Source organism: Typha angustifolia, chromosome 15, assembly GCF_048772165.1.
Source record: "Typha angustifolia cultivar Huaian chromosome 15, ASM4877216v1, whole genome shotgun sequence".
Lineage (NCBI taxonomy): Eukaryota > Viridiplantae > Streptophyta > Magnoliopsida > Poales > Typhaceae > Typha > Typha angustifolia.
Window position 1 is genome coordinate 394229 of NC_133253.1, and position 25355 is coordinate 419583.

Below are 25355 nucleotides of genomic sequence, written 5' to 3' on the forward strand. Positions count from 1 at the left end.
TATAAAATTAATGGATCAAAGTACTTTAAATTTAAATCACGTCAAAAATAAAATTGAAATCAATTTTTATTTTTATTTTATTTTATTTATTGGAGAGTGAATTTGGTTAAAAAAAAGAAGGCAAGAACTAATTGTGTTGGTGAAAAAGAAGGCAAGAAAATTATTGCTAGCTAAAAGGTCAGTGTGTTTATGAGCCACTTAAGAGAGCCCATTGGGCAACTTATGGGCTGTAGCAGGCCTAGAAAGTGTTTAAGAGCCAACTGGGCCTTGTGCCGAGGGAGAATCGAGTCCAATTGGTATAATTCCCATCTTAGTGTTGCCGTGTGCTTTGTGCCGAGGGAGAAGTCTTCCACATCGCAGAACAAATTTGACAAACAAAAAAAGAAGAAGCCGATGATAGAAATTCTTGTCGTTGATAAAATTAATTGTCCAATGACTACTATTTTCTTCCTTACGGACTCGGACAACCAGGCCAGAACTTCAATTTATAGCGCCTCCGTGTGTGACTACTGACTATTTATATTTGACGTAAGGTTCTAATGAGCAGACGATCAAATTATGGAAGTCAAGGTAGTCTCTAGATAATTTGACAACATCCGTCCTCTTCATCCAAATATTCAACCACCCAAGTCCTCAATACTGGAGCACCAGTCTCATCCTCTGCACTTTATGAGTTATGAAGTATGAATCAATTAGGGAACTTCGTCAATATTCAAACGGGTACCGAAATATATTAATTGTTTAACTATATTTGTTACTTTTTAATAGCTACCTATTGGTAATATTCTGTGATTATCCTGTTCCTTTTTTGAAAAAAGTTAAAAAGTTGCTCACTTTGAATTACTTAAAAAAACACTATAATAAATGAGTCTTTTAATTCCGTGGTCCCAATCCCGTACTCCAACCAACCATGTCTTGAGTCCAGTTGGGAGTGCTCTAACCGAGTGTTTGCAAACCCCTTTAGCACATTCAATGTAATAAATCCTCTCGTAAGCCCTAACCTATCTGAGACTCATCAGGAGGCCAGAAATCTAAAAAGAAGGGCAAAAGGCCTCTATGGGGACTCTACAAATTCAATTTAGTCAAAGACTCAAAGTCATCTATCTATTCCTTTTCTCACAACACACACACGGTGTCACAAAATCTAGACTCAGAATTCTCTCCTATAATCTAATGTCATAATTACACCCAGCTTCCAACTGAAATCCAGTCCCCAATAAATTCTCCCAAACGCCATCACACCAACCACACCTCTCTCCCCCCTCCCCCTCCCCCTCCCCCCCTCTTCCGTTCCCTTCTCTCTCTTTCTGATAACTGAACTTTGGAGAGCTTTTGGTTGGTAGGATAAGAGATGGGTCTGGCAAAACTAGTATTTGTTTTGATCATCCTGCAAGGAATCACATCTTCGATCCCCCAGAGAGCAGCCGCTGATGATTTCCTCTCTCCTCTCTTTGCCCCTGTTTTCAGTACTGTCTTCATATCTGTATCTCCTTCTTAATTTCCTTAAAAAAGGAATTTTTGTTCTCCTTCTGGTTTGTAGTTTATTTTGTGTGCCTACCAATACGAATCGTCTTTGTTGTATTCTTACTTGCTATTTTTATTTTGGTTGTAAGATGGGATCTGCAGCCATGTGCAGTGTGGGAAGGGGAACTGCAAGGGATCAATGAACTACACATTTGGGTTCGTGTGCGAGTGCGATGCTGGTTGGAGTCAGTTTCATGTAGAAGACAGTCTTCGATTCCTTCCTTGCATCATCCCCAACTGTAAGTTGCATCTAAGCTCAATCCGGTCTTCGGGTTCAGATCATAGTCTGTCGTAAACTCTTTGCATTGCTTTGGTGTTAACTACAATGTGAAGGTGGTACTTCTTTGGGCCTGAGATGTTTGAACAGCCACCTGCAAACTTCTTAAGGCATTTGATGTGAAAGATTGAATTAGTGCTCCATTGTTTAATGTGTAGGCTGAGCCAGGTCATGAGTTTATTCAAAGCCGTAGACAAACTTGCTTTCATATAAGCATCATTATCAGCTTATTTCTTGCATTATGGGTTATGTTAAATATTAGCAACCAAATCCTACACAGTACTTCGGTTCAGATAGCAGTTCCTATCAAAGTCCTTTTTTTCCTCCTCCTCCGAGTCAACTATTCAATGGAATACAAGTTTGTATCGCTTTCACAACATGACTTGTTTCATTTAATTGCATTACTATATAGTTACTTTGCTTTTTCCCCTGTATGAAAGCGTCCAATAGATGTTTATGTTTGTCCTAAGTGTTCATATTACTAATAGAATCAAGAGGTGGGACTTAGAAATAGGAAGCTACCTGGGCTCCTTAACAAGTCAAATGATTGTCCTAATTTCTGTAGTAAAAACAATGTATTCCCCTGTTATTTATTTATTCTTTTCAATAATCTGGTGTAGATGCATTTTTTTTCTGGTAAAATTTTGTTAGTTTGTTAGGTAGCCCATGTGGATAAATTGACTATATACCTATTTGAAATGTCATGTTTCTTTCGGCGCTCTAAATTTGCATATGCACTCGAGAACCTAATGAGGAAATGCAACTTCATCATACTTAATCTTGAAAGTCTTTGTTCAGATTAACAATACATAGATGTTCCAAGTTTATAATCCTTGTTTAGATTGTCTTTGCTTATTTTGCAGTTGCATGTTCCTTGGTTTTTTTGCAGGTAGCATCAATTACTCGTGCTCCAACAGTTCTGAGGTTCCAGCACCCGCACCGTCACCGTCAACAAATAATTTCTCCATCTTTGATCGTAAGCATACTAATCCTTTTTCCGCACTTTGATTTTTCTCCTCAGCATCACTCACCATGTTGCTTTCATGATACTTTACTCTCATGAGTTATAATTCAATTTTATCTTCTCTATTTCATAGCATGCATGTGGTCATATTGTGGTGGGGGAAGATGTGTAAAGACATCAGATGTCAACCACAAGTGCGAATGTAATGAAGGTTTTGGCAACCTTCTTAATGTCACCACATTCCCTTGTTACAAAGAATGTAAGAATATAAAAAATTCTTCAATAAATTTTTCAACATAATATTCGAATGTCTTCCTGAAAGGTATAAGGTTACTGTAGGTTCTCTTGGTGGAGATTGTGCGAACCTGGGAATCACAGTGTCAAATTCTTCAACCTCTCCACTTGCACCACCCACTAGTCTATCTGATAACGAAAATGGTTCTGCTGGAGGTAAGCATAGTTCTATGAATATTTTGATATCTATCAATGTCTTAGTATTGGAAACTAAAGACCTTATTGATGGTAAAATTTTGTTGAATTCGCTGACAGATTCTGCTTCACCGAATAGTCTGTTCAAGATTCTCCTGATGGTTTCACTCGTCATGCTTCAAGTAATATACTAGGATTTCTTGCAGCAATACAGCTATCATCATACATGTCACATATGGGACGAGTTATACATACCGTCTCGTTTTAGTTTCCATGTCTTTGAGATTAGATGTTAATAACACGATTAGGACGATACTTTCTGTATTGAGATACATTTTCATAGACATACAAATATTTGTTTTTATCCTTTTCTTTTTAGTAACCATATGTGGGATTTTATTCGCTTATTACGGATGATAATGAGCCAGAAAAACTTATCAGCCAAGAAAGAGAGAGAATTATGCAAACTATATTAATCATTGAGATCATAACTCTCACAACACCAGCTCTCTTTACATATTCAGAGGAAAAGGAAATCCTCAAGAAAAGATTTTTCTTTCTTTCTTTCTTTCTTTCACAGCAGCCATCGTAATTTAAAACCTCAATTCTGGGTACATCTATTCATGTTTCTGATGCTCTGAAAAGGGTAAGGATAGATAAGAAAAGATTGATGATATCCAGATAGAGTGTGACTGCAGCCCAAACGTATTCATCGTAAGAATAGCGTTTTATCAGGTTATCCGTGTCGTAGATAATGTATCCACAAAAGATGAGAGCAGCCAAGCCACCGTAAATAGTGAGCGAGATCCTCCCAAGTGGAAACAGGAGCTGAAGAAATTAATCAAGAAAACAAACCCCATGTCAGATAAAAATAAATAAATTCATATAAATAACTCTCGTAGAATTAATAAGTGTTGCGATAAAGATCATACCTGGACAAGTACAAAAACCATCAGAATCATGAGAGCTGAGAATAAAAACGGACCAAGGAAATTGAAGTCATAGCCTCTCCTCGCTGCCCAGAAAGTGTAGAGCGTGAGACTGACGACAACCAGAGCTGTGAGGATAACAGATTCAAGAATAACCTTCCCTGTTATCCAACATAGGAATAAATCACGATATCGGGATCAGTAGCTCAAGTCATCAAATATATCTGGAGAATAATAATAATAATAATAATAATAAAATCACTATAGTTGTAATAAACTCACCCCTGGTAAAAGCACAAGTTAATCCAACTGCAAAGCTAATGGACACCGTAAAAATCCCGAGCAGCAGCAGATTAACCGGATAATGCTGGTGATAGTAATACAAAGGACATAACACTGCAACAAAACCAAATTAAACGAATTAGTTAGTTACTTATTATTATTTTTAAAATATATATATACTTATAATAAATTATAACGAACCCAAGAACGGGAGGAAGATGATTAGGATGTAGAGCCCCAATCCGGCACTGTGATACACGAAGAAGTGCGAGACCGGTCGGACGAACACGACGATGGACGCCACGGCGACCGAGAGCAGCATTTGGACGGTCAGGATCGAGTATACCTTCCTGATGAACGCCCACCGAAACTGCGGGCTTTCTAACATTACCGGGTACAACGGCCGGTTGGCGCCCGACTCCACATCTGGCCCTTTCCCGTACGGCGGTCGAAACCACATGATTGCAAATTGGTTCAAACCCACAAGAATTAGGGTTACAGAGGAGAAGGAGGAGGAGGAGGAGAGAGAGAGAGCGCGGGAGAAGAAGCGAAGGTTCGATTTGGGCGGTCTCGAAAACGTGGCGTTGTAATAGGAGGACACCTGGGGAGATGACATGGCGTCCTAGGAATGGAAAGAGCGGCGGCGTTTTGGAATCTCTAAGCCCGGCCCAACAACCAAAGGGCAGGCCCACTAGATGAAAATGAAAGCTTAGGAAACTTTTGAGTGGAAAGCTTGTGCTCTTAAACCTTCCAAACTCTAGCAGCTAGTTTGCACAAATATCTTCCACTAGATAAGAAGAGGTTACCAAAGAGACACACGACGCCCCCTAGAACCCCAATCCATTAAAAGATAACATTCACATTCACTTTATAATATCTCCCTCACCTCCCTCCAACAGGAAACAGTGAGAAATTAAGCTATGGCAAAGCCTGGCCATGTCTTTGAACAGGGGAATCACAGTGTCAAGCTCTTCAATGTCGAAGTCGGGGATTCTGAGAGCCGTTCTGATTCCTCTTCAACACCTCCAAAGCCTCTCTTGATTGCTGCTCCAACTGAGGAAGGAGACTACCCAGTAGTACTATTCCTCCATGGTTACCTTCTCTTTAATTCCTTCTACTCTCAGCTCTTTCAGCATGTGGCTTCTCATGGCTTCATTGTTATTGGCCCCCAGGTCAGTTCTCCGATCTATATACAATGTAATTTTACATCTGCTACTCTAGTTTGAGGCAAATTAGATTCAATTCAGATGTTGGTATTCTATGTTACTGTTTTCAGTTACAAAAATTTGAATCCCTTCAGTAATGTTACAACTAGCATACAACGTTGAAGCTTGGCATCAGGTTTCGTTAATGTGCATGTATTAGTTAACATGTTTGAAACCTAGGCATGCATGAATTATTCACTAATTATCTCCTTATACCCCTGTAGTTATATTCGGCATCAGGAGCAGACTGTTCAGAGGAGATCAAATCTGGAGGCGCAGTAGCAGATTGGTTGATCCATGGACTAGTTCGTGTGCTCCCACCTCACATTCGACCGAACCTAAGCAAGTCGTCGCTCGCCGGCCATAGTCGCGGCGGCAAAGTGGCATTCGCTCTTGCACTAGGCTATGCCAAGACTAAGTTAAAATTCGCAGCATTGATGGGGATAGATCCTGTTGATGGAATGGACATAGGGAAGCAAACTCCTCCTCCAATTCTCTCCTATGTTCCTGGATCTTTGAAGCTCGAGATGCCGGCAATGGTGATCGGATCAGGCCTAGGTGAGGTGAAGAAGAATATCTTCTTTCCTCCTTGTGCTCCAAAGGGTGTAAGCCACCAACAGTTCTTTGATGAGTGTTGTTCGCCATCATGTCATTTTGTTGCCAAGGACTATGGCCATACAGATATGCTGGATGATGATACTAAGGGTATCAGAGGGAAGGCAACTTACTGCACTTGTAAAAATGGCAAAGCAAGGAAGCCCATGAGGGAATTTGTGGGAGGGATCATGGTGGCATTCATGGAGGCTTATTTGAAAGGTGACAGCCAGTATTTGGTGGCTGTTAAAGACGACCCAGAGATTGCTCCTGTTGAGCTCTCAACTATCGCTTTCCATGAATGAAATTCTCACTATTTGCACCTCTTTTTCCCGAGATTGGAGGAGATCATTGGGGAAGAGCAGTTCCAATTCCATGTAATGAGAAGCTAAATAATTAGTCCTATGATGAAAGTTAGTACAAAAGATGCCTAGTATTTTGCACACTCATATAGGTGTCAAATCTCGAAAAAAAGATGTCATATAAAGCCAAAATACCATAATCATATGACAAGTTAAGTATCTTGAGCTTTCTTGCCTTCTTCAGTAGTTATATACTTTTATTATTTGGACTTGAGTAGATAGGCCATTGTTGATCAATATGCTGGAATAAAGCACTCATCCCACTGGCAACAGATTGGAGCCAAAATGTATAAGAAGCATAAAGACCTTATACAAGAAGGAAAAAAAAAAACACAATAATGTCTATTTGGCAAAAGTACATAATGTTCGAGGACAAATTTTTATAAAGGTAAAGCAGAGCAACAATTGTGATATGATCTCTGAAGCAATTTACCTTCAGAAAGGACTCTGTGGCCATTAATATTTAGCGTTTCCCAACCTAAAAGCTGATATGACCTTGGGAAAAAGCCATGCCTACATATCAATCAGTACTCCATCATCAGTGAGTCCTATACAAAGAGAGAAGAAAAAAAAAGGTCCTTTACAAAGAAATAACAACTAATATACTTTTCTTAAGAGAAAAGCCACTTGAAATGTGAAAATAGGTAACACCAGTCATTAATTCATTATCTTCATTCCGACCTCATCACCAAAGATCATAGCTCAAAGAACACAACGAAAAAAGAAAAAAGAAAAGAAAAGGCAAAAATATATCCCATCAAAATCCACTCATATTACATATATACGAACATTACAAAGAACACATCCATGGAGGTCAGTTGAGAAGCGCTTATTGCCTTCTCCTCTGTTCTCCTCTGTTCTTCTCCATTCCTTTGTAAACTGTACCGCGAGAATAGCTAATCCATTCTCCCTCATCATCAAGGCATGAAGAGCTTACTGCCACACTTGCATCGCCAAGCCTCGGGGTAGTACTCCAATGGGAAAATTAGCCCCGGTTGGATCGTCACGTGTACCGCTCCGCAAGGGAAACAGCTCCCACACCGACCTCGACACGTCGGAGGAAAAGAACCCACGCCGACGAGCCGCCTCCGTGTCACGTGGAGTTGTTCGAGAGTCCCCATGTTCGGCTTCGCACCTTCTTGAATGAAGCCCTCCAATCCACCCCCTACACATCACCAAGAAACGATCTTTGACGGTTAGTGGATGCTATTCGAGTTCTAAGGTTGTAAAAATTGGATCAAAAAGATTATTATTTTTTTCCTTAATGAGCGAGTATTGATGGGTTCTTGGGATCGTTGAAGAAAAAGCTCATCTTGGCAAGAATGAAGAAGAAAGGAGAGGTTTCGTCTCATAGGCTAAGGTTAAAAGAGTCGGAATGGCTGGCATGAGGAGTTGTTATGGACTTACCGAGAGCTGTGGCGAAGAAGAGGAGGACTAAGGCGACGGAGAGGCCGTGCACACGGTGAAGCACAGCGTCCATGGCGGCGCAGGGAGATCAATAGAGAAAAAAAAAATATGCCCCCAAAAAAAAGGCAGAGTAGATAGGAGAGCAGAGAATGGTAAATAGTAGTAATAAATTAGTAATACTGCTGCAATGTGTTTGTGTGCGCAGAGAGAGTGGGAGAGGGAGACAGGTTCTTTTATCAAACAACAGAACAGGGGAGATGAACAGCCGTTTGCAGTGGGAAAAGCATGAAGAATTGAGGAATAAAGATTACCCCCAAAAAAGAAGTCCTATTCCTTTTTTTTATTGTAAATATGTTACTGTAATGCCTATTGCACGGTCCTGTACACTGGCTAATGGGTTAATGTGTTGAGAAGTGCCGTAACTAGATTTCCCCTAAACTAAAACAAAAGAATAAATAACGAAATGATTGATTCATTTCGATCCCTAAACTTAGACAAAAGCATAGACGGTATGGACTAATAATCCATGTATGGGTATCCCTCAGCCAAATAACGAACCATTCATGTTCGTTGCTGGACTGCCTAGAGTTATAAATAATCTTCCAGGGAAATTAATATGACCCACAAAGGAAAAGGACAAATCCACACTTTAACACCACGCCCCTTAAATTAGCAGTATATTCTTCTATAGAGCAACTCACATTCATTAGTTCCTAATTAAGATAGTTGTAACTACTACGTAGGACAGTAAAGTTGGGGGGCATTTTGGAAATAGGAATGTGAGGAAGGACCAAAATGGGAGTAGCACATGAATAATGAGTAGTAGCTATCACCCGTGTGACCTCTTTGTTCACGTGACAACACCTCTCCCTGTCTCGTACGATCGACTTCAACGTTTAATAAAAAGGGATCTAGAGAGCTTTATATAGATTTTAATGGGCAAAGGCAAAGACGAAAGATGGCTATAAAATGGAAACATGGGAGGGCTTTAGTCTTTTAGCATTAAGCACAGCACTTGAAAGAAAGCCGAAAAATTAAATAAAAACATGCATTAAATGTATATTTAGTTGACGAAGCCCAGCTTGCATGCCGATATATCTAACGTACAATCTAGCATTGTAATTGTAAACCATGCACTATTCCCTTTATGTTCTCCATTGCCTTTAAAAGGGTGTTGACACACAGAGAAAATTAAAGAGAGGACTCCAGTCTGAAACATAATAAAAGTAGGGAGGTGAGGTGCAGAAGCAGAAGCAGCAGCAGCAGCCCAGGGAAATGGAAAATCACTGCTATATATATATATGGCCAACTTTGCTTTGCTGGGCTACCAAGGATTGCACTCTCCTGGGTCTGGGTCTGGGTCTGGGTGTGAATTAAATAATTAATGCATGCTTATTGACATTCTTCCCCGTGTGTGTACGTGTGTGCAGATATAGGAGGAGCCTTTCAAGCTTGCTACCTTCCAACTCTCAAGTACTCGACGTCTACTATTAAAATATCGAATGCGGATCGATTCTTCTGCTTCAAAAAAAAGTCAGCTCTTTGGATTTTTAGACCTACTTGTTTTTAAAACATAGTACAGTGACATTGTTGGGTTCTAATTTAATTTTAAAGAAAATGAGAAATTGGACTGACGTAGGGATTGAAAATATATCACTCTCAATCTTAAGAGACTTTGAAAGCAGCACGATGAATTGTCTGATATTGGTGGTTTGAAAATATTTTTTTATGAATTAACAATATTTATCAAAAACTTGAATACAAACATTTATTTAATAATTTCTCATCTCACAGACCAAGAATACTTGCAAATACTCTATGGGATGATCTACTACTTCCAGCCTTTAGAATGAGGCCGGACCTTGTCCCTAAACTTGGTTAGGGAATAGGTACTCATATCCATATTCAGTTATCAAACAACTCAATATACCTAACCAGTTCAAAACCAAAAAGATGAGAAAGAAAACACAAATTAACTTATATTTATACTCTTAGTCTAACTTGTATATATAGTTTAGTATCAGCTAGCTAGGGGTGTTGAAACCACACGGAATAGGTGAGATTGAGTAATGAAGGCCGGCCCAGTTAGGCCCAACTTTGACGAGACATGCTCGAAGGCCATCAGTAAGGATGGGCGCACTGCCCGAATCTTAAAATGTGAAGTGCAATTACGGTACAAGATATCAAAATGGTACAAATTAGTCATTCATTTGGGAAACGAACTAGATGTCGTTAAATCTCATTATCCTGTATAACTCCGAGGATATCGACACGTGGTAGGTTGGCGGAAACGTGACTTGGACGATTCCCACGTGGGCTGGGCCCGGGCTGTTTAAATACGTAATGCGGCAAATGATGGATGCCGCGCGTAACACTCCACCACAAAGCACTTCCCACCTCTATTTGTGCCACGTGTCTGCATAGGGTGGGTATTACGATGAGGGAGGAGGCGGGTCCCAGATGTTGGTTTCCTCCTATGGTCACCCCATCCCCATCAATGATCAATCTTAACCTTAATCCTGTGTTTTAAGGAGGATTTGAGGTCTGAAACCTATCCTTCTTAGCTAAATAATCATATATTCGTGTTCTAACGTTAATTACAAATTAACTCTACGCAACTAATCTCCACAGATCGTATGCACTAAAACTCCTGCAATCGGACATATAATTGATCCGCTCCAAATAATTTGGGACCAGTCTGCCGGACCACTGCGTGAAAGCGAGTGCAGTACCAATCAGACAGCGACAAACGGCATCTCCGTCCACTACTAGTCTATTGCAGTGGCACCTCTGTTTTTCCAAAACGAGGAAGGGCGTAATAGTCGAAATTTTCAGTGCAGCCGTGAGCTGACGTGGCATCATGGGGTTGCTGCAGTGCTTTTAATAACAAAAAAAAAAAAAAAAAAAAATACATAAACTTGCCAACCAACTCCGAAGAGACGCCGCGGCCGAACCCCGTCCTTTCGTTTCTCCCTTAAATAAACCTCTCCTCTCTCTCTCTCTCTCTCCCCTTCCCCATTTTAAAATCTATCAAATTCACCCCCAAGAATTAGCAACTGAATCCGGGAATGGAGTTAATAAATACGTAGAGCGACGATCGAGAGCTAGAGGAGCGAAAAGGGGAAGCGATCTCCTACCTCTTCCACGGATCCATTGGAGTCCGGCCACATGAGCGGAGGAGACACGGCGGCGTTGGTGGCGGCGAAATCGGTGCTCAACAAGCCACTCCGCGACCTCACTGAGGAGGACATCGCCCAGCTCACGCGAGAGGATTGCCGCCGATTCCTAAAGGAGAAAGGTCCTCTCACCCGCCTTCTGCTTCCTCTCTTCTTATCTCTCCACGGAGGCTGACCGTCACGCGCCCGTTCCTGCAGGAATGAGGCGGCCGTCCTGGAACAAGTCGCAGGCGATCCAGCAGGTCATCTCCCTCAAAGCCCTCTTCGAAGGCCGCCCCGAAACCGGCGCTCGCCAGAAGCATCAACCACCGGTAACCGTACCGCGAGTGAGCTTACCACTCCCTCTCAGATCCTTTTTCTTCAGACTAACCTATCACCAAGTTTTGTTCAGGTCTCTCTTTCTTCCCCACCCAACGAGGCGGTTGGGGCCGCGCCGATTCCGTACCGGCGACGAGGTATGATTCCGCCTCTATTCGCCGCTGATGCTTCGCGTCGGGGCTTGATCACCGATACGAACTGCAATCCGCCGGAGAATCTTTGCTCTTCCCCCAGGTTAGGTTCCTCCTTTCATATAATTAGGCCGTGACGATTCATCGTACGAACGGCCTTGCTTTATCCGTTTTTTTCGTGCTCGTGATGTATGTCGATAATGGGATTGGGCCGTTACAGGGCAGTTGGCGAGATCCTCGCCGACCAGATGACGATTTTCTATGACGGGAAGATCAATGTCTACGACGGCGTCGCGCCGGATAAGGTAATCGACTGGTGGACACGTGGCTTCCAATCGACTGCGAGTCTTAGCTGACTCAGGCTGGGTTCATTCGCAGGTACGTGCGATCATGCAACTCGCGGCGAGCCGGGAGTCGTACGAGTTCGTGCCGGGTCCAATTTACCCGAGCAGGGCGCCTCCTCCCCGGTTCCCTGCGCCTACGGCATATACCGGGTCGGGCTGCGGTACGTGTACCCCTTTCCAGTTTCCTCGCAAGATGTATCATCGGTTCTTAGCCTTTTGATCTTGATGGGACGGTTCTGATTCTTAGCAGGCAAGCTGGCCCACCATTTGCGGGAAAGCTTGGACTGGTCGAGATCTCCGCGGGAATCCGAGCCCGGTAAGGTTACCTACCGGGTTAAAAATGCTATGCTCATCTCCCACACGATGTTCCTGTTAATCTAAATCACGTCCGAGTTTTGGATTATATAATTATGGTCGTACGGACTTTAGAATTTTCAGAACGGGCAGTTACAGTGATTGAGTTGATTATCCTTAAGATTGGTGAGATCCATTGAGATCCGTGGACCACCACGTTATTGTCCTTTGTATTGCTGATTTGCTTCCCTACCTTTATGCCACTTATTTATAGATTTTACCCAGCTTTACCAATTGGAGGGGGGAGGGGGGGCTCTTTCGTGAGGCCTTTTACCATTTCCCATATTAGTAGGCCCGCTAGCTGCCCGGCCTGTAGTTGGTATCTGGTTCACTTTAATAATAGTTGGTGCTCTCGTATTCTCTTATTTGAAGTCTGACCTCCGTCCTCGTGAGGACGTGTAACTATATTTTATTTTGCCGGGTGTCTGTAACCGTGATAGATTTAGTTTATCTGGTTCCAGTAGTCTTGTTTTTTTGCTAGCTAGCTCAACTAGTAAATTAACTTTTGATACTTGATAATAAGTATGGCTTTTACCAGTATTCTACTGATCCATGGATAGCATAGGTACTGGATTGCATGAAAAACTGTGTTCTCTATGACCTTGTAATAAAGGATGGGAAAATCACATTAACAAGTCTGAAAGTTATAACTTGTTCTATGCTGTGCGCTCTTGGTAGCCATGTTGTTAAGGTCATCAATTTTTTAACTTTAAATTGGCTTTTCGCTGCTGCTGCTAATTGAAAATTAGAACGTTGCGTCTTTATGAAAGCACAACTGTGTATCATTAGTCTAAACCATGGGCTCATTAGATAGGCTTTTATATATGGATTGTTGGAACGATATATGCTTATAGCCAAAGAAATGATGGAAAATGATATTTAGAAATCTTACCGCTTGCGAATTTTCCTAATGATGAGTTGATATGCTTGTTTTTACTTTCTATTCCGAATCCAAACTTAATGTTGCTTTTTACATGCAGCTGAGGGTCCAACAAGTCGAAAAGCATCTTTGAAACGTTACCTAGAGAAAAAGAAAGACCGGTATGAGTTTCCTTTTCTGAATTAAGATAAAACATCAATTCTAGCTTGGTTACTTAACTAACTCGAGTTATTTAACTAAGAAGTTTTAAGGGCAAAAGAGTTGTTGGAGGGTCAGCATTAAGCATGGACACAATGCACTTGAGCCAGAAGTTCCGGTGCCCGCCGATACCAAATCAACGATCAAATATGAGCGACACAAACTCGCCAAGCCAGCCTAAACCCCCGAGTACACCTACTAGATGCAGCTCGGCTAAAAATCAGACAAATCAATTTTGTTTATCAGTTGATCTTAATGACGATGGTAATCAATATTCTCCTCACAAGATTATCTGATATGTAGTTTACTTGGGAGCTAGAAGTATTCAAATATCATTGTCACAAATAAGCATGAAGTAAGGAATGCACTGGACAAGAGGAATGTGCTATTGCTCTGTGTTTATCTCTCGTACGTCTCTCGTCTTAGTGGGATTTTACGTGTCCCCTCGTAGGCTGTAGGCCAAGCAATCAAGTCTTTGGAAATAAAGAAATCTCTCACATGCCAACTGAGAAAACACAGGACATATACTTTTGGAATGTCCATGTGCCAGCATAACAAAGGCCAGTTTTATCCCCATTAATATCACTTGACAAAGGAGTAGCTTTGTTATGCTTGGGTGGAGTACTGCCTTAGGTCATCTTGGGTGAAACTCGTAAGCTTGTCTTGCTTCATGTTGCCGAAGCCTATCTGGCTAGAGACACAGACAGCCTTTATCATTTTACAACACATTGTAGCAAAATTCGAGAATTAAATCGTGATGCTGATTCCTGGATGGTCGAGAAAAGAACACAAATGTGCGATCATGAACGCTGATCTCATGTAGATCTTAGCTGAAATATCCACTCCATCATGTGTGACAACATTTCTCATATCTGGATGGGAAAATCTACATTTTCATTTACTCGGTTCTTGGTATAATGTATATTTTTAAGTCATCTTCACTTATTATGTACTATGCCTTTATACTTCTAATGATTGCGTGAGCCATCTGCCCATCTGTCATCAGCTTCGTTCTTGCTGCGTTCTGTTCATTTATTTCAAGCACTTTTATGTACATATACAAATTGGAACATTGAAGATATGATCTCTCCTTTTATGTTTTTCAAGCAGGTGAAGCCAATGAGTAAGCCTCTTTCACATTGATCAGGAGATGCTACTTAGCTTGTTAATACACAAGGATACAGAAAGCCATCTCACTTTACTCATGGAGCTGAAGAAGTGCGGGTTTCACCTCATTTTGGGAGGAATCAAGGCACCCTCATATTTATGCACACTCACATCTACTCTGCTTTATGTTCCTGAAGCCTCCTGCGTGAATCAGGGTGTTACAAGTTACAATGTTGTCTATTAGGTTAATTAGTTTTTGAAGCAAGAGGTGCATTAAGGAAAGCACCGGCCACTGGAAGAAGGTGTTCATTTTTAGTCATCAAAGATAAGCGAGCAAAAGTTTTGGCTTTTCTGGTCGTATGAATTTCTTAAAAGATATTGTGGGATGTTTCCTCTCTTACCACTTGTATGCAGTTCCTGAAACGTAGTGCAGTAGAGTAAATGAATGCTCTTTGTGGCCTCCCGCTGTACATTAGAGTTCGTTTCTCAAGCGGTTTATTGCTCATATTGGTGCGGAAATCTTGATATTAGTTTGCTGATCACGACATTAATGGAGGCTTTATTTCTAGTTCATTTGGTAACTTTCAATTATCACTCTTAGTGATACAAATTACTGTGTAAGATTTGTCAAGGAAGCTGAAACTAGAAGTTACTGGAAGGAGTTGATCGCAGGCTAATGTGGGAATTCAACAATCTGACATCAAATGAATTAAGACCCTTCGGTCTAAATTTAAAAAATTAAAAAAAAAATGGTAACCCACAAATATCTTCAAGAAAGCATATTCCTTTGCCGAAAAATCTTTTAATTTTTTATCCCGCAAAATAAGGGCAAATCCATCGGCTACGGAGAAATCCTTAGTGCAGATTTCTTTTGGCCTCTAGTTTTTCTAATTTTTAACCATCATTTGATCTTTTAGTCTCAAGACCTACACGTGTCCAATGGAATCCATTCTTCTGTTTGGAAGCCGATCATCTGCAGCTTGGAATGTAAGAAGTTTATTTTTACGTCCAATGAAAAGATGTTTAGTACACCATTCTTATAACTCGCTTTCGACGCGATCCTCTTACCTTTAGCTCCCAAAGATCATCTCCTCTCACTCCGGCCAATAGCATTTCTGACTCCAGAACTTTCCGACCACGATCACGATCAGACGACCCCACACGGATATCTCTAAAGTCTAGAACCTTCCATGTGATCCGGAGGAGCCAAATCACCGGTATTTAGCTTCCTCCATCTCACCTGGTCCACGCTTCCAACTAATCGTAAGAAATATCGCAGGTTTGATCACTCTTTACTGGTTATAGTTGCTTCTTCCCGAGTCGACCATCGTGTAAATTCCGATATTTCTCTCAATTGTTCGTCATTTCCATCCAAAACCAGTTACTTTCTATTAATTAGGTAGTATCTCTTGCATCAACATCTCATCTTGCAGTGATTTATCTGGTCTTCGCCTTCCTGAGATAATCTCCACTTGCAGTTGCCTCTTCTCGATCTGCCGTTGTGTAAGTTCCCACCTAATTCCAATTATTCTAGATTTTCACCGAAATCCAGTTGTTCTTTTACTGATAAGTTTGCGTTGCTTGCATCAAAATCTCAACTTGCAGGGATTTGTGCTATGGACCCATTACCTAATAGAGTGAAAGAGGAGTTCCCCGGAGAGAGCTCTTCTCCTACCGAGGAGCTTCCTGCGAACCCTCCACGGCCAATGGAGGGGCTTCATGATGTGGCCCCTCCTCCTTTCCTTACCAAGACCTTTGATATGGTCGATGACCCGGCCACCGATAAGGTGGTGTCGTGGAGCCGGTTGAACAACAGTTTTGTCGTGTGGGATCCTCATGCCTTTGCCATGACTCTGCTTCCGAAATACTTCAAGCACAACAATTTCTCCAGCTTTGTGCGGCAGCTCAACACATATGTAAGTGTTTGAAGAAACACCTCAAAGAGCTTTCTCTTATACGTTTTATCATTCGCATTATATAATGGAATGGTGGAAGTAATAGCATGTAAATTTGTTTGCGTTATAGTTCTTTCATGAACTATACGGATTTCAATTGTTCTTTAACTGGAAAATGTTTGCTTCACTTAGCTTCTGTCACTTCTGCTTTCTTTCTTAATCTCATGGCTATCTTTTGAGGACACAAAATGGGCAACCAAAAATTCTGTTATTAACAATTTAAGTAAGGTACGTTCCTTATTGTTGGTGCTCCAGTTCCATTTCTTGGCTTGTAGTTTGAGGCAGATATTACAAATCAAAATGAACTTATTTTATGCTAAATTGATTTAGCATATATATGATCAAACTAAAGTCTCCTACTCTTATGTGCTAGAGGTTTTGGTGGACCAATCTTAGATTAACACGCTAACACATTTTAGGATTGAATACGATGTGCATTTCATGGAGCATGCAGGAATGAGGTAAACTGTTTGATGTTAAGCTTTTGGAGTCTTATTATATTAAAAAAAAAATATGTAGAGAATCATAAGCTTTTGTAATCAAAAGATAAATTTTGTAGTTTCTTCTCATTTAGTCATTTGAATAGGTGATCTTGATGAGTAAGAGATTGTTGGAAATTTTGAAATTTTAGTAATTTGTACTCATTTCATGAGTTCAATAAAATGGAGGTGATAAGGCACAACAAGGGGAAAAGGGAAAAAGATCAAAATTTAAAAGTCAGACTCTTAGATGATTCCTGAATGCAACTTTTTTCTTGGCTTCAGAAAAATTGAGAGCTTCCACTTGCAACTTAGTTGGAAAGAATATACTCTTCAGGAAATATCCCCTTCATGTCAACAGGGCTGTCTAAAAAGCACATTGTAATTACAATATATCTGACGGTATATGATTGAAAGAGTGTCTTTGAGGTCCAAATTACACCATCTTTCAGTTTGGGACACAACAGTAGCTTTAAATACGTCTAGTATTGCTGATTTATGGTGTTGCTGATTAGTGATCCATGCAATCATGGAGTAGCTTGGATGATTTGTCTAGCTGCAAATACTCAACGTTCAAAGTGATATCTAAAGAAAAACACAAATTTTTTTCTTTGTCTATGAATATGAAGTATTTAGAGATCTACTCTTTTCCAGTCAGAGCTTTCCATGATTTCTTTCAGTATATGTTGGACCAGTACTTGCTTAAACTTTTAAGTTTGCTGTGTTTGAAAGTTCCACTTCCAAATGCTATTTCCTGGGAGGTCTTCACATATGCTGCATCTAATCTGAAAGCTTTCTGGATTGCTAGTGCAAGGCAGAATGCTGGGTATTAACCCGTTATTGTTATTTTTCTTGCTTTTCTTTCAATTTTTAGGCAATGCAAAAGATACATGTTCAGTTCTTTTTATAATTCTCTGAAAGGACTGCCAAGCTTTTAATAGAGAAAGTCAATAGGCTCAAAATCTTACTGATAAGTGTTGCTATGCTTTTGTATTGATTTTAATATGCTCTTTTGAATCTCTCATTGTAGCTATATGGAAGAGCATATTGGAACATGCGGAAACACCTAAGCATTCTGTTCTAGAAGATCCAAGTGAACAACATCAAGCAGTGTCGTATACTATGATTCATTATTTTGTTAATTATCTAATTTAGTGTCCCTTTTCAGCAATTTTAATTTTTTGAATTGCATGAATACTCTATTGAGAGATCTGCCTCTTTGAGCTAAATTTACATACTCAAGTGAAATGACTTATTGAAGGAGGAGGAAAGGTCACACCTGGAAAGAGAAGTGATTGGATTTTTTTTTTTTTACCCATTCTTCAATCAGAGTTTGTCCTGGCTGATGATTTATTGCATTAATATCTAACCTTCAGTGATTTTTCTGTTGCAAAATATCAACAAGCTTAATACCTAGACATGTTAATGTTTTTATTTTGCTCTGAGATGATATCACTTTTCGTTCTTCTTGGCATGTTAACAATTTCCTATTTCCTTTCCCACACTTTACACCAGGATGATTTCAACACCAGCTTACGATTATTGTGGTGGTGTTTAGGGGTTTAGAAAGGTGGATCCAGATGTGTGGGAATTTGCAAATGAAGGATTTCTAAGGGGCCAGAGACATCTGCTCAAGACAATCAAGAGGAGGAGACCACCCTCTTATCCCCCTCGGCAACAATCTCTTGGCCCATGCCTTGAGGATGGACATTTTGGATTGGATGGAGAAATTGATAGGCTAAAGCGGGATAAGAACATCTTAATAGCAGAGGTTGTAATGCTAAGGCAGGAGCAGCAGAAGACAAGAGCTAATATCCAAGCCATGGAAGAGAAGATACAAGGCACCGAACAGAAACAGCAACAGATGATGGGTTTCCTAGCAAGGGCAATGCAGAGCCCTGAGTTCTTGCAGCAGTTGGTTCAGCAACAGGACAAGAGGAAGGAGCTTGAAGAAGCTACTTCAAAGAAAAGAAGACGGCCTATAGATGGAGTGCCCTACTATGGCGAGGAAGAAAGTAACCAGAGTCAGGAACTTATTCCTCAATTTCTATTTGAACCTGGTGAATTGGAAGAGATTTATGATCCTGAAGTCCCTGAGCTGGAAAATCTAGCTCTCGAAATTGGGGGACTCAGTAAGAGTGAGGAGGATGAAGACAAAGATGATTATGATCAAGAAGGTGGACATCTAGATGACAATTTCTGGGAGGAATTGCTGACTGAAGGAATTAAAGAAGAGAACGTCTGGTCTGAGTTGGAGGGAGAAGATGACGAGAATGATGTTAATGTCCTAGTTCGGGAATTGGGCATCTTGAACTCTAGTAGCCCAAAGTAGAAGCTCATTGTGCATCTTCCCTTGGAATTCATCTACTATGACCCAGGGGAATCCCATAATATTGAGCATTCAGTGGTGGCCTACCCTGGTGATGAACAAATTTGATAGTAACATTGCTAATTTTTCTATCTGCAGGAATGCAAGAACCAATGAGATAGAGGACAGCAGATTAAGAGATTAATATTTTTTGAGAGAAGATTAAGAGATTAATATTGCTCTTCTGATAGTCGCATCTCCTTGTTATTATGAGTTTTGTCTAATCATCATTCTAGTTTCTTAAAGTTTTTCAATTGTTCTCTGAGCAGATAAGCGACTGCAGGCATAAGAACGCAGGTGTCCAGGTGAGGTTGCAAGATAGAAATCTTCGAGGTTGCTACTTCCGGGGTACTGTCTACCTTTTAACTGTTTTAGCATGATCTAGTTATCTACCTACTTGAGTTAATTCTTCTTTGGGTGTAGGTTCTTGGGAGTTTAGTTCCGCAGAGAAGCTTCCACTTGGTACACCAGCCTTTGATCTAGATGAGTTAGACATTTGGAAACAAGACAAATTAGTGACATGCTGCAGGTCACAGACTTCTATGGAGAGCCAAGATTTATGTACTGGATATTTAGATCCCATTTATTTCCAATCTAATATTCCTCCTGTCCTCTTCTTTTTCTGATTTCAAACTGATCCTTTCAAATGGATAGATCAAGCTTCTGTCATTATTTTGTTTCTTCACATTCTTATATAAAGATACAGAATGGTCAGTTTTTGTGGCAGAAACTAGTTTTCTCATTTTCAGTGATTTGTGTTCTCTTATCTGTAATGAAATCAAATCAACAGGATCCCTGTCAACAAAACCGACAAAAGATAAGATGAAATCATTTTCATTCGTTCAATGAGTATGTCCAAGGTGTTTAACAGTCAGCTGCATTTGGTTTCTGGAAGTTTGAAGAGAGATCCTGATGGAATTCTATTTTAAATTCTAGATCACCAAATCTATCTGCTAGTCTTATGTCTAGACGCCGACACCGGTTTCGTTGACCAGAAGTTTGCCGACCATCAAAGCCCATTTTGGAAGCGTCTTCGCAGCTTAATTTTATAAACCCTCGAGATATTTGTTTGGATGGGACAAGCGATTTGTTTTTATCTCCAAGGAAGTGAGTGGAATACACGAACAATGACAAGTCCTACAAACATATAACCTTTTTATATTTATAAATCTAATAATGTTATCTATATCAATAAAGAAAATTAATTTGTGAAGTAATAGACTAATAGTAATAATGCGAATAAATATGTTAAGAAATCAAACGTAAGGTATATTCGTATTCTGACCATGGGCATGATCTTAATATATTAATTTGATTGATTATTTAGAAAATTAATTCATCTCGCTTACATTCCACGTCACAATCGTGCAGCGATGACGAGGATCGGAACTCGGATAAGGATGGACTTTTTAGCCCTCTCGAGTTTACCAAACTACCCCCCGGCTGGCTATGTATCACGTGACATCACGTGGCCATTACCCGATGAACACTTGTTCCGCTCGCAGAGGTGGGCTAATTTTTCCGGTTCCTCCTCAGTCTTCTCCTCTGCGGAAAGTAAATATGATTGTGTTCCCGAGGGCATCTTAGGAATACGAGGTCTATAAATTGACCACCGACCCTTTCCTTTCGTTTCGTCGTCTTCTCTCTTCTGTGATCGCTTTGTAATAAAAATTCGGGGTTGGACCGGCGGCAGAGAAATGTTGGCGGTTTTCGATCGGTCGGTGGCAAAGAGCCCGGAGGGGCTGCGAAGCCCCGCGGCGGCGGAGGGTGGAGTTGGGCTAGGCCCATTAATGGAGCACTTCGCTTCGGCACACGAAGGGGCGGTGACCCTAGGCCTTGGTGCCTCCGGGGCCATCGCCTACTCCGCCGCGAAGCAAAACCCTCTCCTTCCAAGGTACATATTGTCCATCTTTGTGATGATGATGATTATGATTATTATTATAAAAGGTGGAGTATTATGCTATATTGATTGAACTATATAAATTACTTTTTTTTTTAACCTTCTGATAAGGATCTGTTTCGGATTTATAGTGGTCCCGCTTTCGGATACGGCTATTTTATGTTTGAGTTCTGTTCGCACGAGGACGAGGTCAATGGATCTCACAAGTTCTCTCCTTTTGGTTTGACATGATCATTGTTAAGCTTCTTTGTGAAAAGGGAAAATGTAATCGATTTTGCTCACCTAGATCTGTACTGCAATACGTATAGAATAACATATATATTACTAGTTTACTATGATATATTGCATCGAATTTGACGGGACTAATTCTTTTCTACATTTCTGTTTTCCTGGTACGTTTACTAGCAGATCATTTGGGGTTGTGGATGATATATTTTGCATGTTCCAAGGGCATATTGAGAATATTACTCTTTTGAAGCAGCAGTATGGCTTGGGCAAGAGTGCCAATGAAGTAATTATCGTGATAGAAGCTTACAGAACCTTAAGAGACAGAGGCCCTTTTCCTGCGAGTCAGGTTGTGAGAGATCTTAATGGGAAATTTGCATTTATCCTCTTTGACAACTCTTCAGGATCTACATTTATTGCTGCTGTGAGTACTCCAAATCAGTTATATCTTTTGTTTCTAGGATTTGAAGAGATTATAGTTGTTGGGGATTTTAGAAAATTTGTTACTGAAGTTTTGGTGTTCTTATAATGAATTATGGAGGAACTCTGTTGTAACTCAGGATGCTGACGGAAATGTTCCCTTCTTCTGGGGAGTTAATTCAGAAGATCGTCTGGTACTCTCTGATGATGTTGAGATCATCAAAAAGGGCTGCGGGAAATCATTTGCGCCGTTTCCAAAAGGTAATATGCGAAAAAAATGAAGTGGATAGACACTTGTGTCTGTAGTTAGTTGTTGTGTAACTTCTTCATCACTCTTATTCTGTGATCAGGTTGCTTCTTTACTACTTCTGGGGGACTACAAAGCTTTGAGCATCCTATGAATGAGCTGAAGCCAATGCCCAGGGTTGACAGCCAAGGCCAGGTGTGTGGTTCTACGTACAAGGTTGATGTCCAAGCGAAGAAGGATTCAGGAATACCTAGGGTTGACAGTGCTGCAAACTGGTCTTCTCAATACTAAATTTGTAAGCAAGGCCCATCTGTTGCTTTGCAACAGTATCAATCATTTTATCTTTTTTTTGTGTTGGTTGTGATCAACTAGAGAGGCAGCCATTTTATTTTATGAACTGCTATGCTTTTGTTGTATGAATCCTCTCTGCATATTTGCGTAATGAATTATGTAATCTCAATTCCGCATGGGATTTTATTTTCTTTGGTTTAGCAGTCAAAGCCAAATTTCCTTGTTATATTCTTGAGATTTATATTTATTTTCCTTTAGATCCTCGGGTGGTAAGGAAGTTTGGAAAACCTGAGTTATAGTGTTAGTATGGACCAAAGCCCATGTTGGGCAAAAGGCTTCAGCTTTCGGGCCCATGACGGTAAAAAGATTGGATATTTGTAAGCTCTATCTCCTCCCTCCTTACTCCTTGGTCCTTACCTTGCTCCTTTCCTTCCTCCTTGAAAGGGAATTTCTTGAATGGCCCCCTCCACGTTTCGCTTATTTCTCCTTCAGACCTTTCCCAGGGCCTCCCTTTCTTCCTCGAAACCCTAATCCTAAATTCCAAAATCCGTCCTTTGGAACAATTCTTGTTACTAGGACGTGCTTTTAGTCCTAAGAGCTCTGAATATTGTCCTCTTCGCTCGACTTCGAGGCTCCCAACGGGGCATGGAGGCCTCCCATCTGCCTAGGTATTCCTTTTCCTCCCTGTTTTCTTGAATTTTTTTTCATGATTATGTGTTACGATCACTTGAGCTTCAAGGAAACAAGCCATTGTCTCGTAAAAATTTGTTGTAAATTGAATGATCTCGGTACATAAAAATTTCGTGTAGCATGAGTTACTGGCTAAAAGTAGGCCCTCTGGAATGAGATTAAACTCCTCTTCAGGGCAATTGAGTGGAGTAATCCTGGTATCACCTTCAACTCTATCAAGTTAACTCCATGTGGTTTTGGGATGATCGGCAATTGTTATCTAGGCGTTATGTACTCGGGATAGATATTTTATTTAGAGGCTTGTGTTGGGTTGACGCTTGGAATCTCAGTGCAAATTGAAGCTGATATTGAAACCATTCCTGTGCAACTAATGGCCTGCAGTTAAGGTTAGGCCAAACCAAGAACGTTGTCCCTTGGTAATTTCTTGATTAATAGATTAAGCAAGGAGTAACACGAGAACTAGAAGAATTGCCATATTGAGACAAGCTAAGGGCATGACAATAAATGATAAACATCCACTAATGCTGCTGCTGCTGCTGCTAATATGTTGAGGTTATTTATTGGTAGACCTTCTCTGTCAATGTACTAGGGGAAATTTGGCAGGCCATCCTACTGCTTAAGCGTATCTGTGAAACTTTCTTGTGTTTCCTGGCAGCAAAAATGCTCCATAGGCTAGCAAAATTAGATAGTATATATGTACCTCTCTAAAATTCAATAGCTCTCAATTCTGTGGCAGTTTAGTACTTTATCAGTTCTTCTTCCCCGGAGAAAGTTAATAGTGAAGATTGGGCACGCCATCTGTACAATTATGATATTTTACTCATTTTCTTCTGCTGATGATCTCCTCCTAAAAATATCTGGGTGATTTCTAGTCAACCAGCAAATGTTTTGCAAAATTCTTGTACCGCAATGTCACTGGGTTAGGTAGTTAATCATGATTAACTCCATTTAAGTTTAACAAAGCTAATTCGTTCTTAAATATGCAATTGCCAGTTGATTGTTAGAAGAAGGTACTACAAACGGGTCAAACTTTACAGGATCCGCCGCATTAGATCGTCGTTCTACAAACAGCTGCTTCAAAAATAATGGAGTCCATAATCGTGAGGTAAGCTTTTAATCAAGAATACTTCTTTTTTCCTGGGGGGCCTTTTGAAACTTTTATGGCCACTGATGAGCATAACGAGCAGTCTGCTGCAATCTCGCTGCTTTTGACGTGTGACATAGAAATAAAATGGAACTTATGATGAAATTTTCTCACATAACGTAGCATGTAAGAGAGCAGATGAATTCTGAGAGAGAACATCTCACAGCATTTGCTCACCATTATCTAAACAATCTGGCTGGTCAATCTATTATCAGCATCCTCTTTAGAGTCAATTTTAGGGAGATGGCTACTGTATATCTGCTTGGGGGAATCCTTTTCATCTTTTTCTTATTTGTAAAGTGGGCCTGACTTCCTTTTCACTTCCGCACTATATTCTTAAGTTGGTTGGAAACTGTCCCAAATTTATTTCTCTCACTCTGGATTTGCATTTGGGTTGTTTGTTCTTTTTCTATCTTGCTTTCAAAACCACCCTTAAGCTTGAGCTCCAAATGTTTATTTTAAAGTATTTCTTTATTTTTCACTTACGAGAACTTATCCTTCTGTAAGTGTCACATGGAAAGGTTGTGGCCATGCCTCATTGCTAAGCCACTTGAAGGTTGACTAAGCATTTCGGGAAGCTGATTACTCTTCGATCTTGGCAACCATGTTACTGCAGCAAACTTTGACTACATTATCATAAATGTAATCCATTGACTTTGAAAAAAAATATAAACCCTAAGAGATCAGATCTACCCCATGCTATAATAATAAATCAATGTGAACTAATAAGCATAAAAACATAACAGTAAATACACATACTTTTATGTAGAAAATTATCTAAACCCAAGTTTTTTTTTTAAAAAAAAAGTATTATTTATTTTCAAGATTGAATTAATCACTATCAATTACAAGATAGACTTATAGATTGTTCACAGATATCTATGACTATATATAAGGTCCTGCTTGTTTGAATCCGTAATGTATTACTTTCATGATTGGTTTGCAATCTCGGTGACTTAATTGATGCTTCTGTTTCAGTAAGACAAATTATTTAAGATCTAAAGAAGATGAGATCAATAGAAACCCTAATTAGCATATCTCATTTTGAAGCTTCCCAAAGTCGTAGTATGATCTTTAAAAGTTACTCCACAAATAATATGAGAGATGTCATAGAATTAGATTGAACTTTGTCACGTAAAGTCTAAATAGCCTTCA

The 25355-nt window shown here is 40.2% G+C and overlaps 6 protein-coding genes across 15 annotated transcripts; 5 read left to right on the plus strand and 1 right to left on the minus strand.

Annotated features, from left to right (window-relative positions):
• Nucleotides 1-1106: 1106 nt before the first annotated feature.
• Nucleotides 1107-3572, plus strand: LOC140779736 (uncharacterized). The gene is made up of 6 exons (XM_073124975.1): nt 1107-1466; nt 1614-1763; nt 2691-2777; nt 2899-3024; nt 3105-3215; nt 3315-3572. Exons 1-6 carry the CDS (start codon nt 1352-1354, stop codon nt 3386-3388), a joined length of 663 nt encoding a protein of 220 aa, XP_072981076.1. The 5' UTR covers nt 1107-1351; the 3' UTR covers nt 3389-3572.
• A 243-nt stretch (nt 3573-3815) lies between these two features.
• LOC140779440 (protein LIFEGUARD 2-like) lies at nt 3816-4865 on the minus strand. Its single transcript, XM_073124500.1, has 4 exons — nt 4607-4865; nt 4406-4519; nt 4127-4284; nt 3816-4022 (listed from the first exon to the last, which is right to left on the minus strand). The coding sequence occupies exons 1-4, from the start codon at nt 4863-4865 to the stop codon at nt 3816-3818; spliced, it is 738 nt and encodes a 245-aa protein (XP_072980601.1).
• Nucleotides 4866-5225: 360 nt separating this feature from the next.
• LOC140778542 (chlorophyllase-2) lies at nt 5226-6629 on the plus strand. The gene is made up of 2 exons (XM_073123324.1): nt 5226-5577; nt 5835-6629. The coding sequence occupies exons 1-2, from the start codon at nt 5326-5328 to the stop codon at nt 6507-6509; spliced, it is 927 nt and encodes a 308-aa protein (XP_072979425.1). The 5' UTR covers nt 5226-5325; the 3' UTR covers nt 6510-6629.
• Nucleotides 6630-10915: 4286 nt separating this feature from the next.
• On the plus strand, nt 10916-15047 carry LOC140776979 (protein TIFY 4B-like). Of its 5 annotated transcripts, none has more exons than XM_073120873.1 (9): nt 10916-11271; nt 11348-11460; nt 11541-11701; nt 11819-11903; nt 11977-12103; nt 12190-12258; nt 13277-13337; nt 13418-13638; nt 14482-15047. In XM_073120873.1, the coding sequence occupies exons 1-9, from the start codon at nt 11142-11144 to the stop codon at nt 14499-14501; spliced, it is 987 nt and encodes a 328-aa protein (XP_072976974.1). In that variant the 5' UTR covers nt 10916-11141; the 3' UTR covers nt 14502-15047. The 5 variants fall into 5 exon arrangements, with proteins under 5 accessions (XP_072976974.1, XP_072976977.1, XP_072976976.1 ...); XM_073120876.1 differs by having other exon boundaries at nt 14485-15047; XM_073120875.1 differs by having other exon boundaries at nt 12193-12258.
• A 516-nt stretch (nt 15048-15563) lies between these two features.
• Nucleotides 15564-20031, plus strand: LOC140777693 (heat stress transcription factor A-2c-like). 6 transcript variants are annotated; one of them, XR_012107062.1, is made up of 5 exons: nt 15564-15837; nt 15915-15984; nt 16087-16397; nt 18474-19631; nt 19707-20031. XR_012107062.1 is itself a non-coding variant. In XM_073121981.1 (4 exons), the coding sequence occupies exons 3-4, from the start codon at nt 16098-16100 to the stop codon at nt 19245-19247; spliced, it is 1074 nt and encodes a 357-aa protein (XP_072978082.1). In that variant the 5' UTR covers nt 15564-15812; nt 15915-15984; nt 16087-16097; the 3' UTR covers nt 19248-20031. The 6 variants fall into 6 exon arrangements, 1 of the variants encoding a protein (XP_072978082.1); XR_012107061.1 differs by having other exon boundaries at nt 15564-15812; XR_012107065.1 differs by having other exon boundaries at nt 15564-15812; nt 18474-19616.
• An 881-nt stretch (nt 20032-20912) lies between these two features.
• Nucleotides 20913-22592, plus strand: LOC140777694 (stem-specific protein TSJT1-like). Its single transcript, XM_073121982.1, has 4 exons — nt 20913-21177; nt 21592-21832; nt 21969-22089; nt 22179-22592. Exons 1-4 carry the CDS (start codon nt 20981-20983, stop codon nt 22364-22366), a joined length of 747 nt encoding a protein of 248 aa, XP_072978083.1. The 5' UTR covers nt 20913-20980; the 3' UTR covers nt 22367-22592.
• The last annotated feature ends 2763 nt before the right edge of the window (nt 22593-25355 follow it).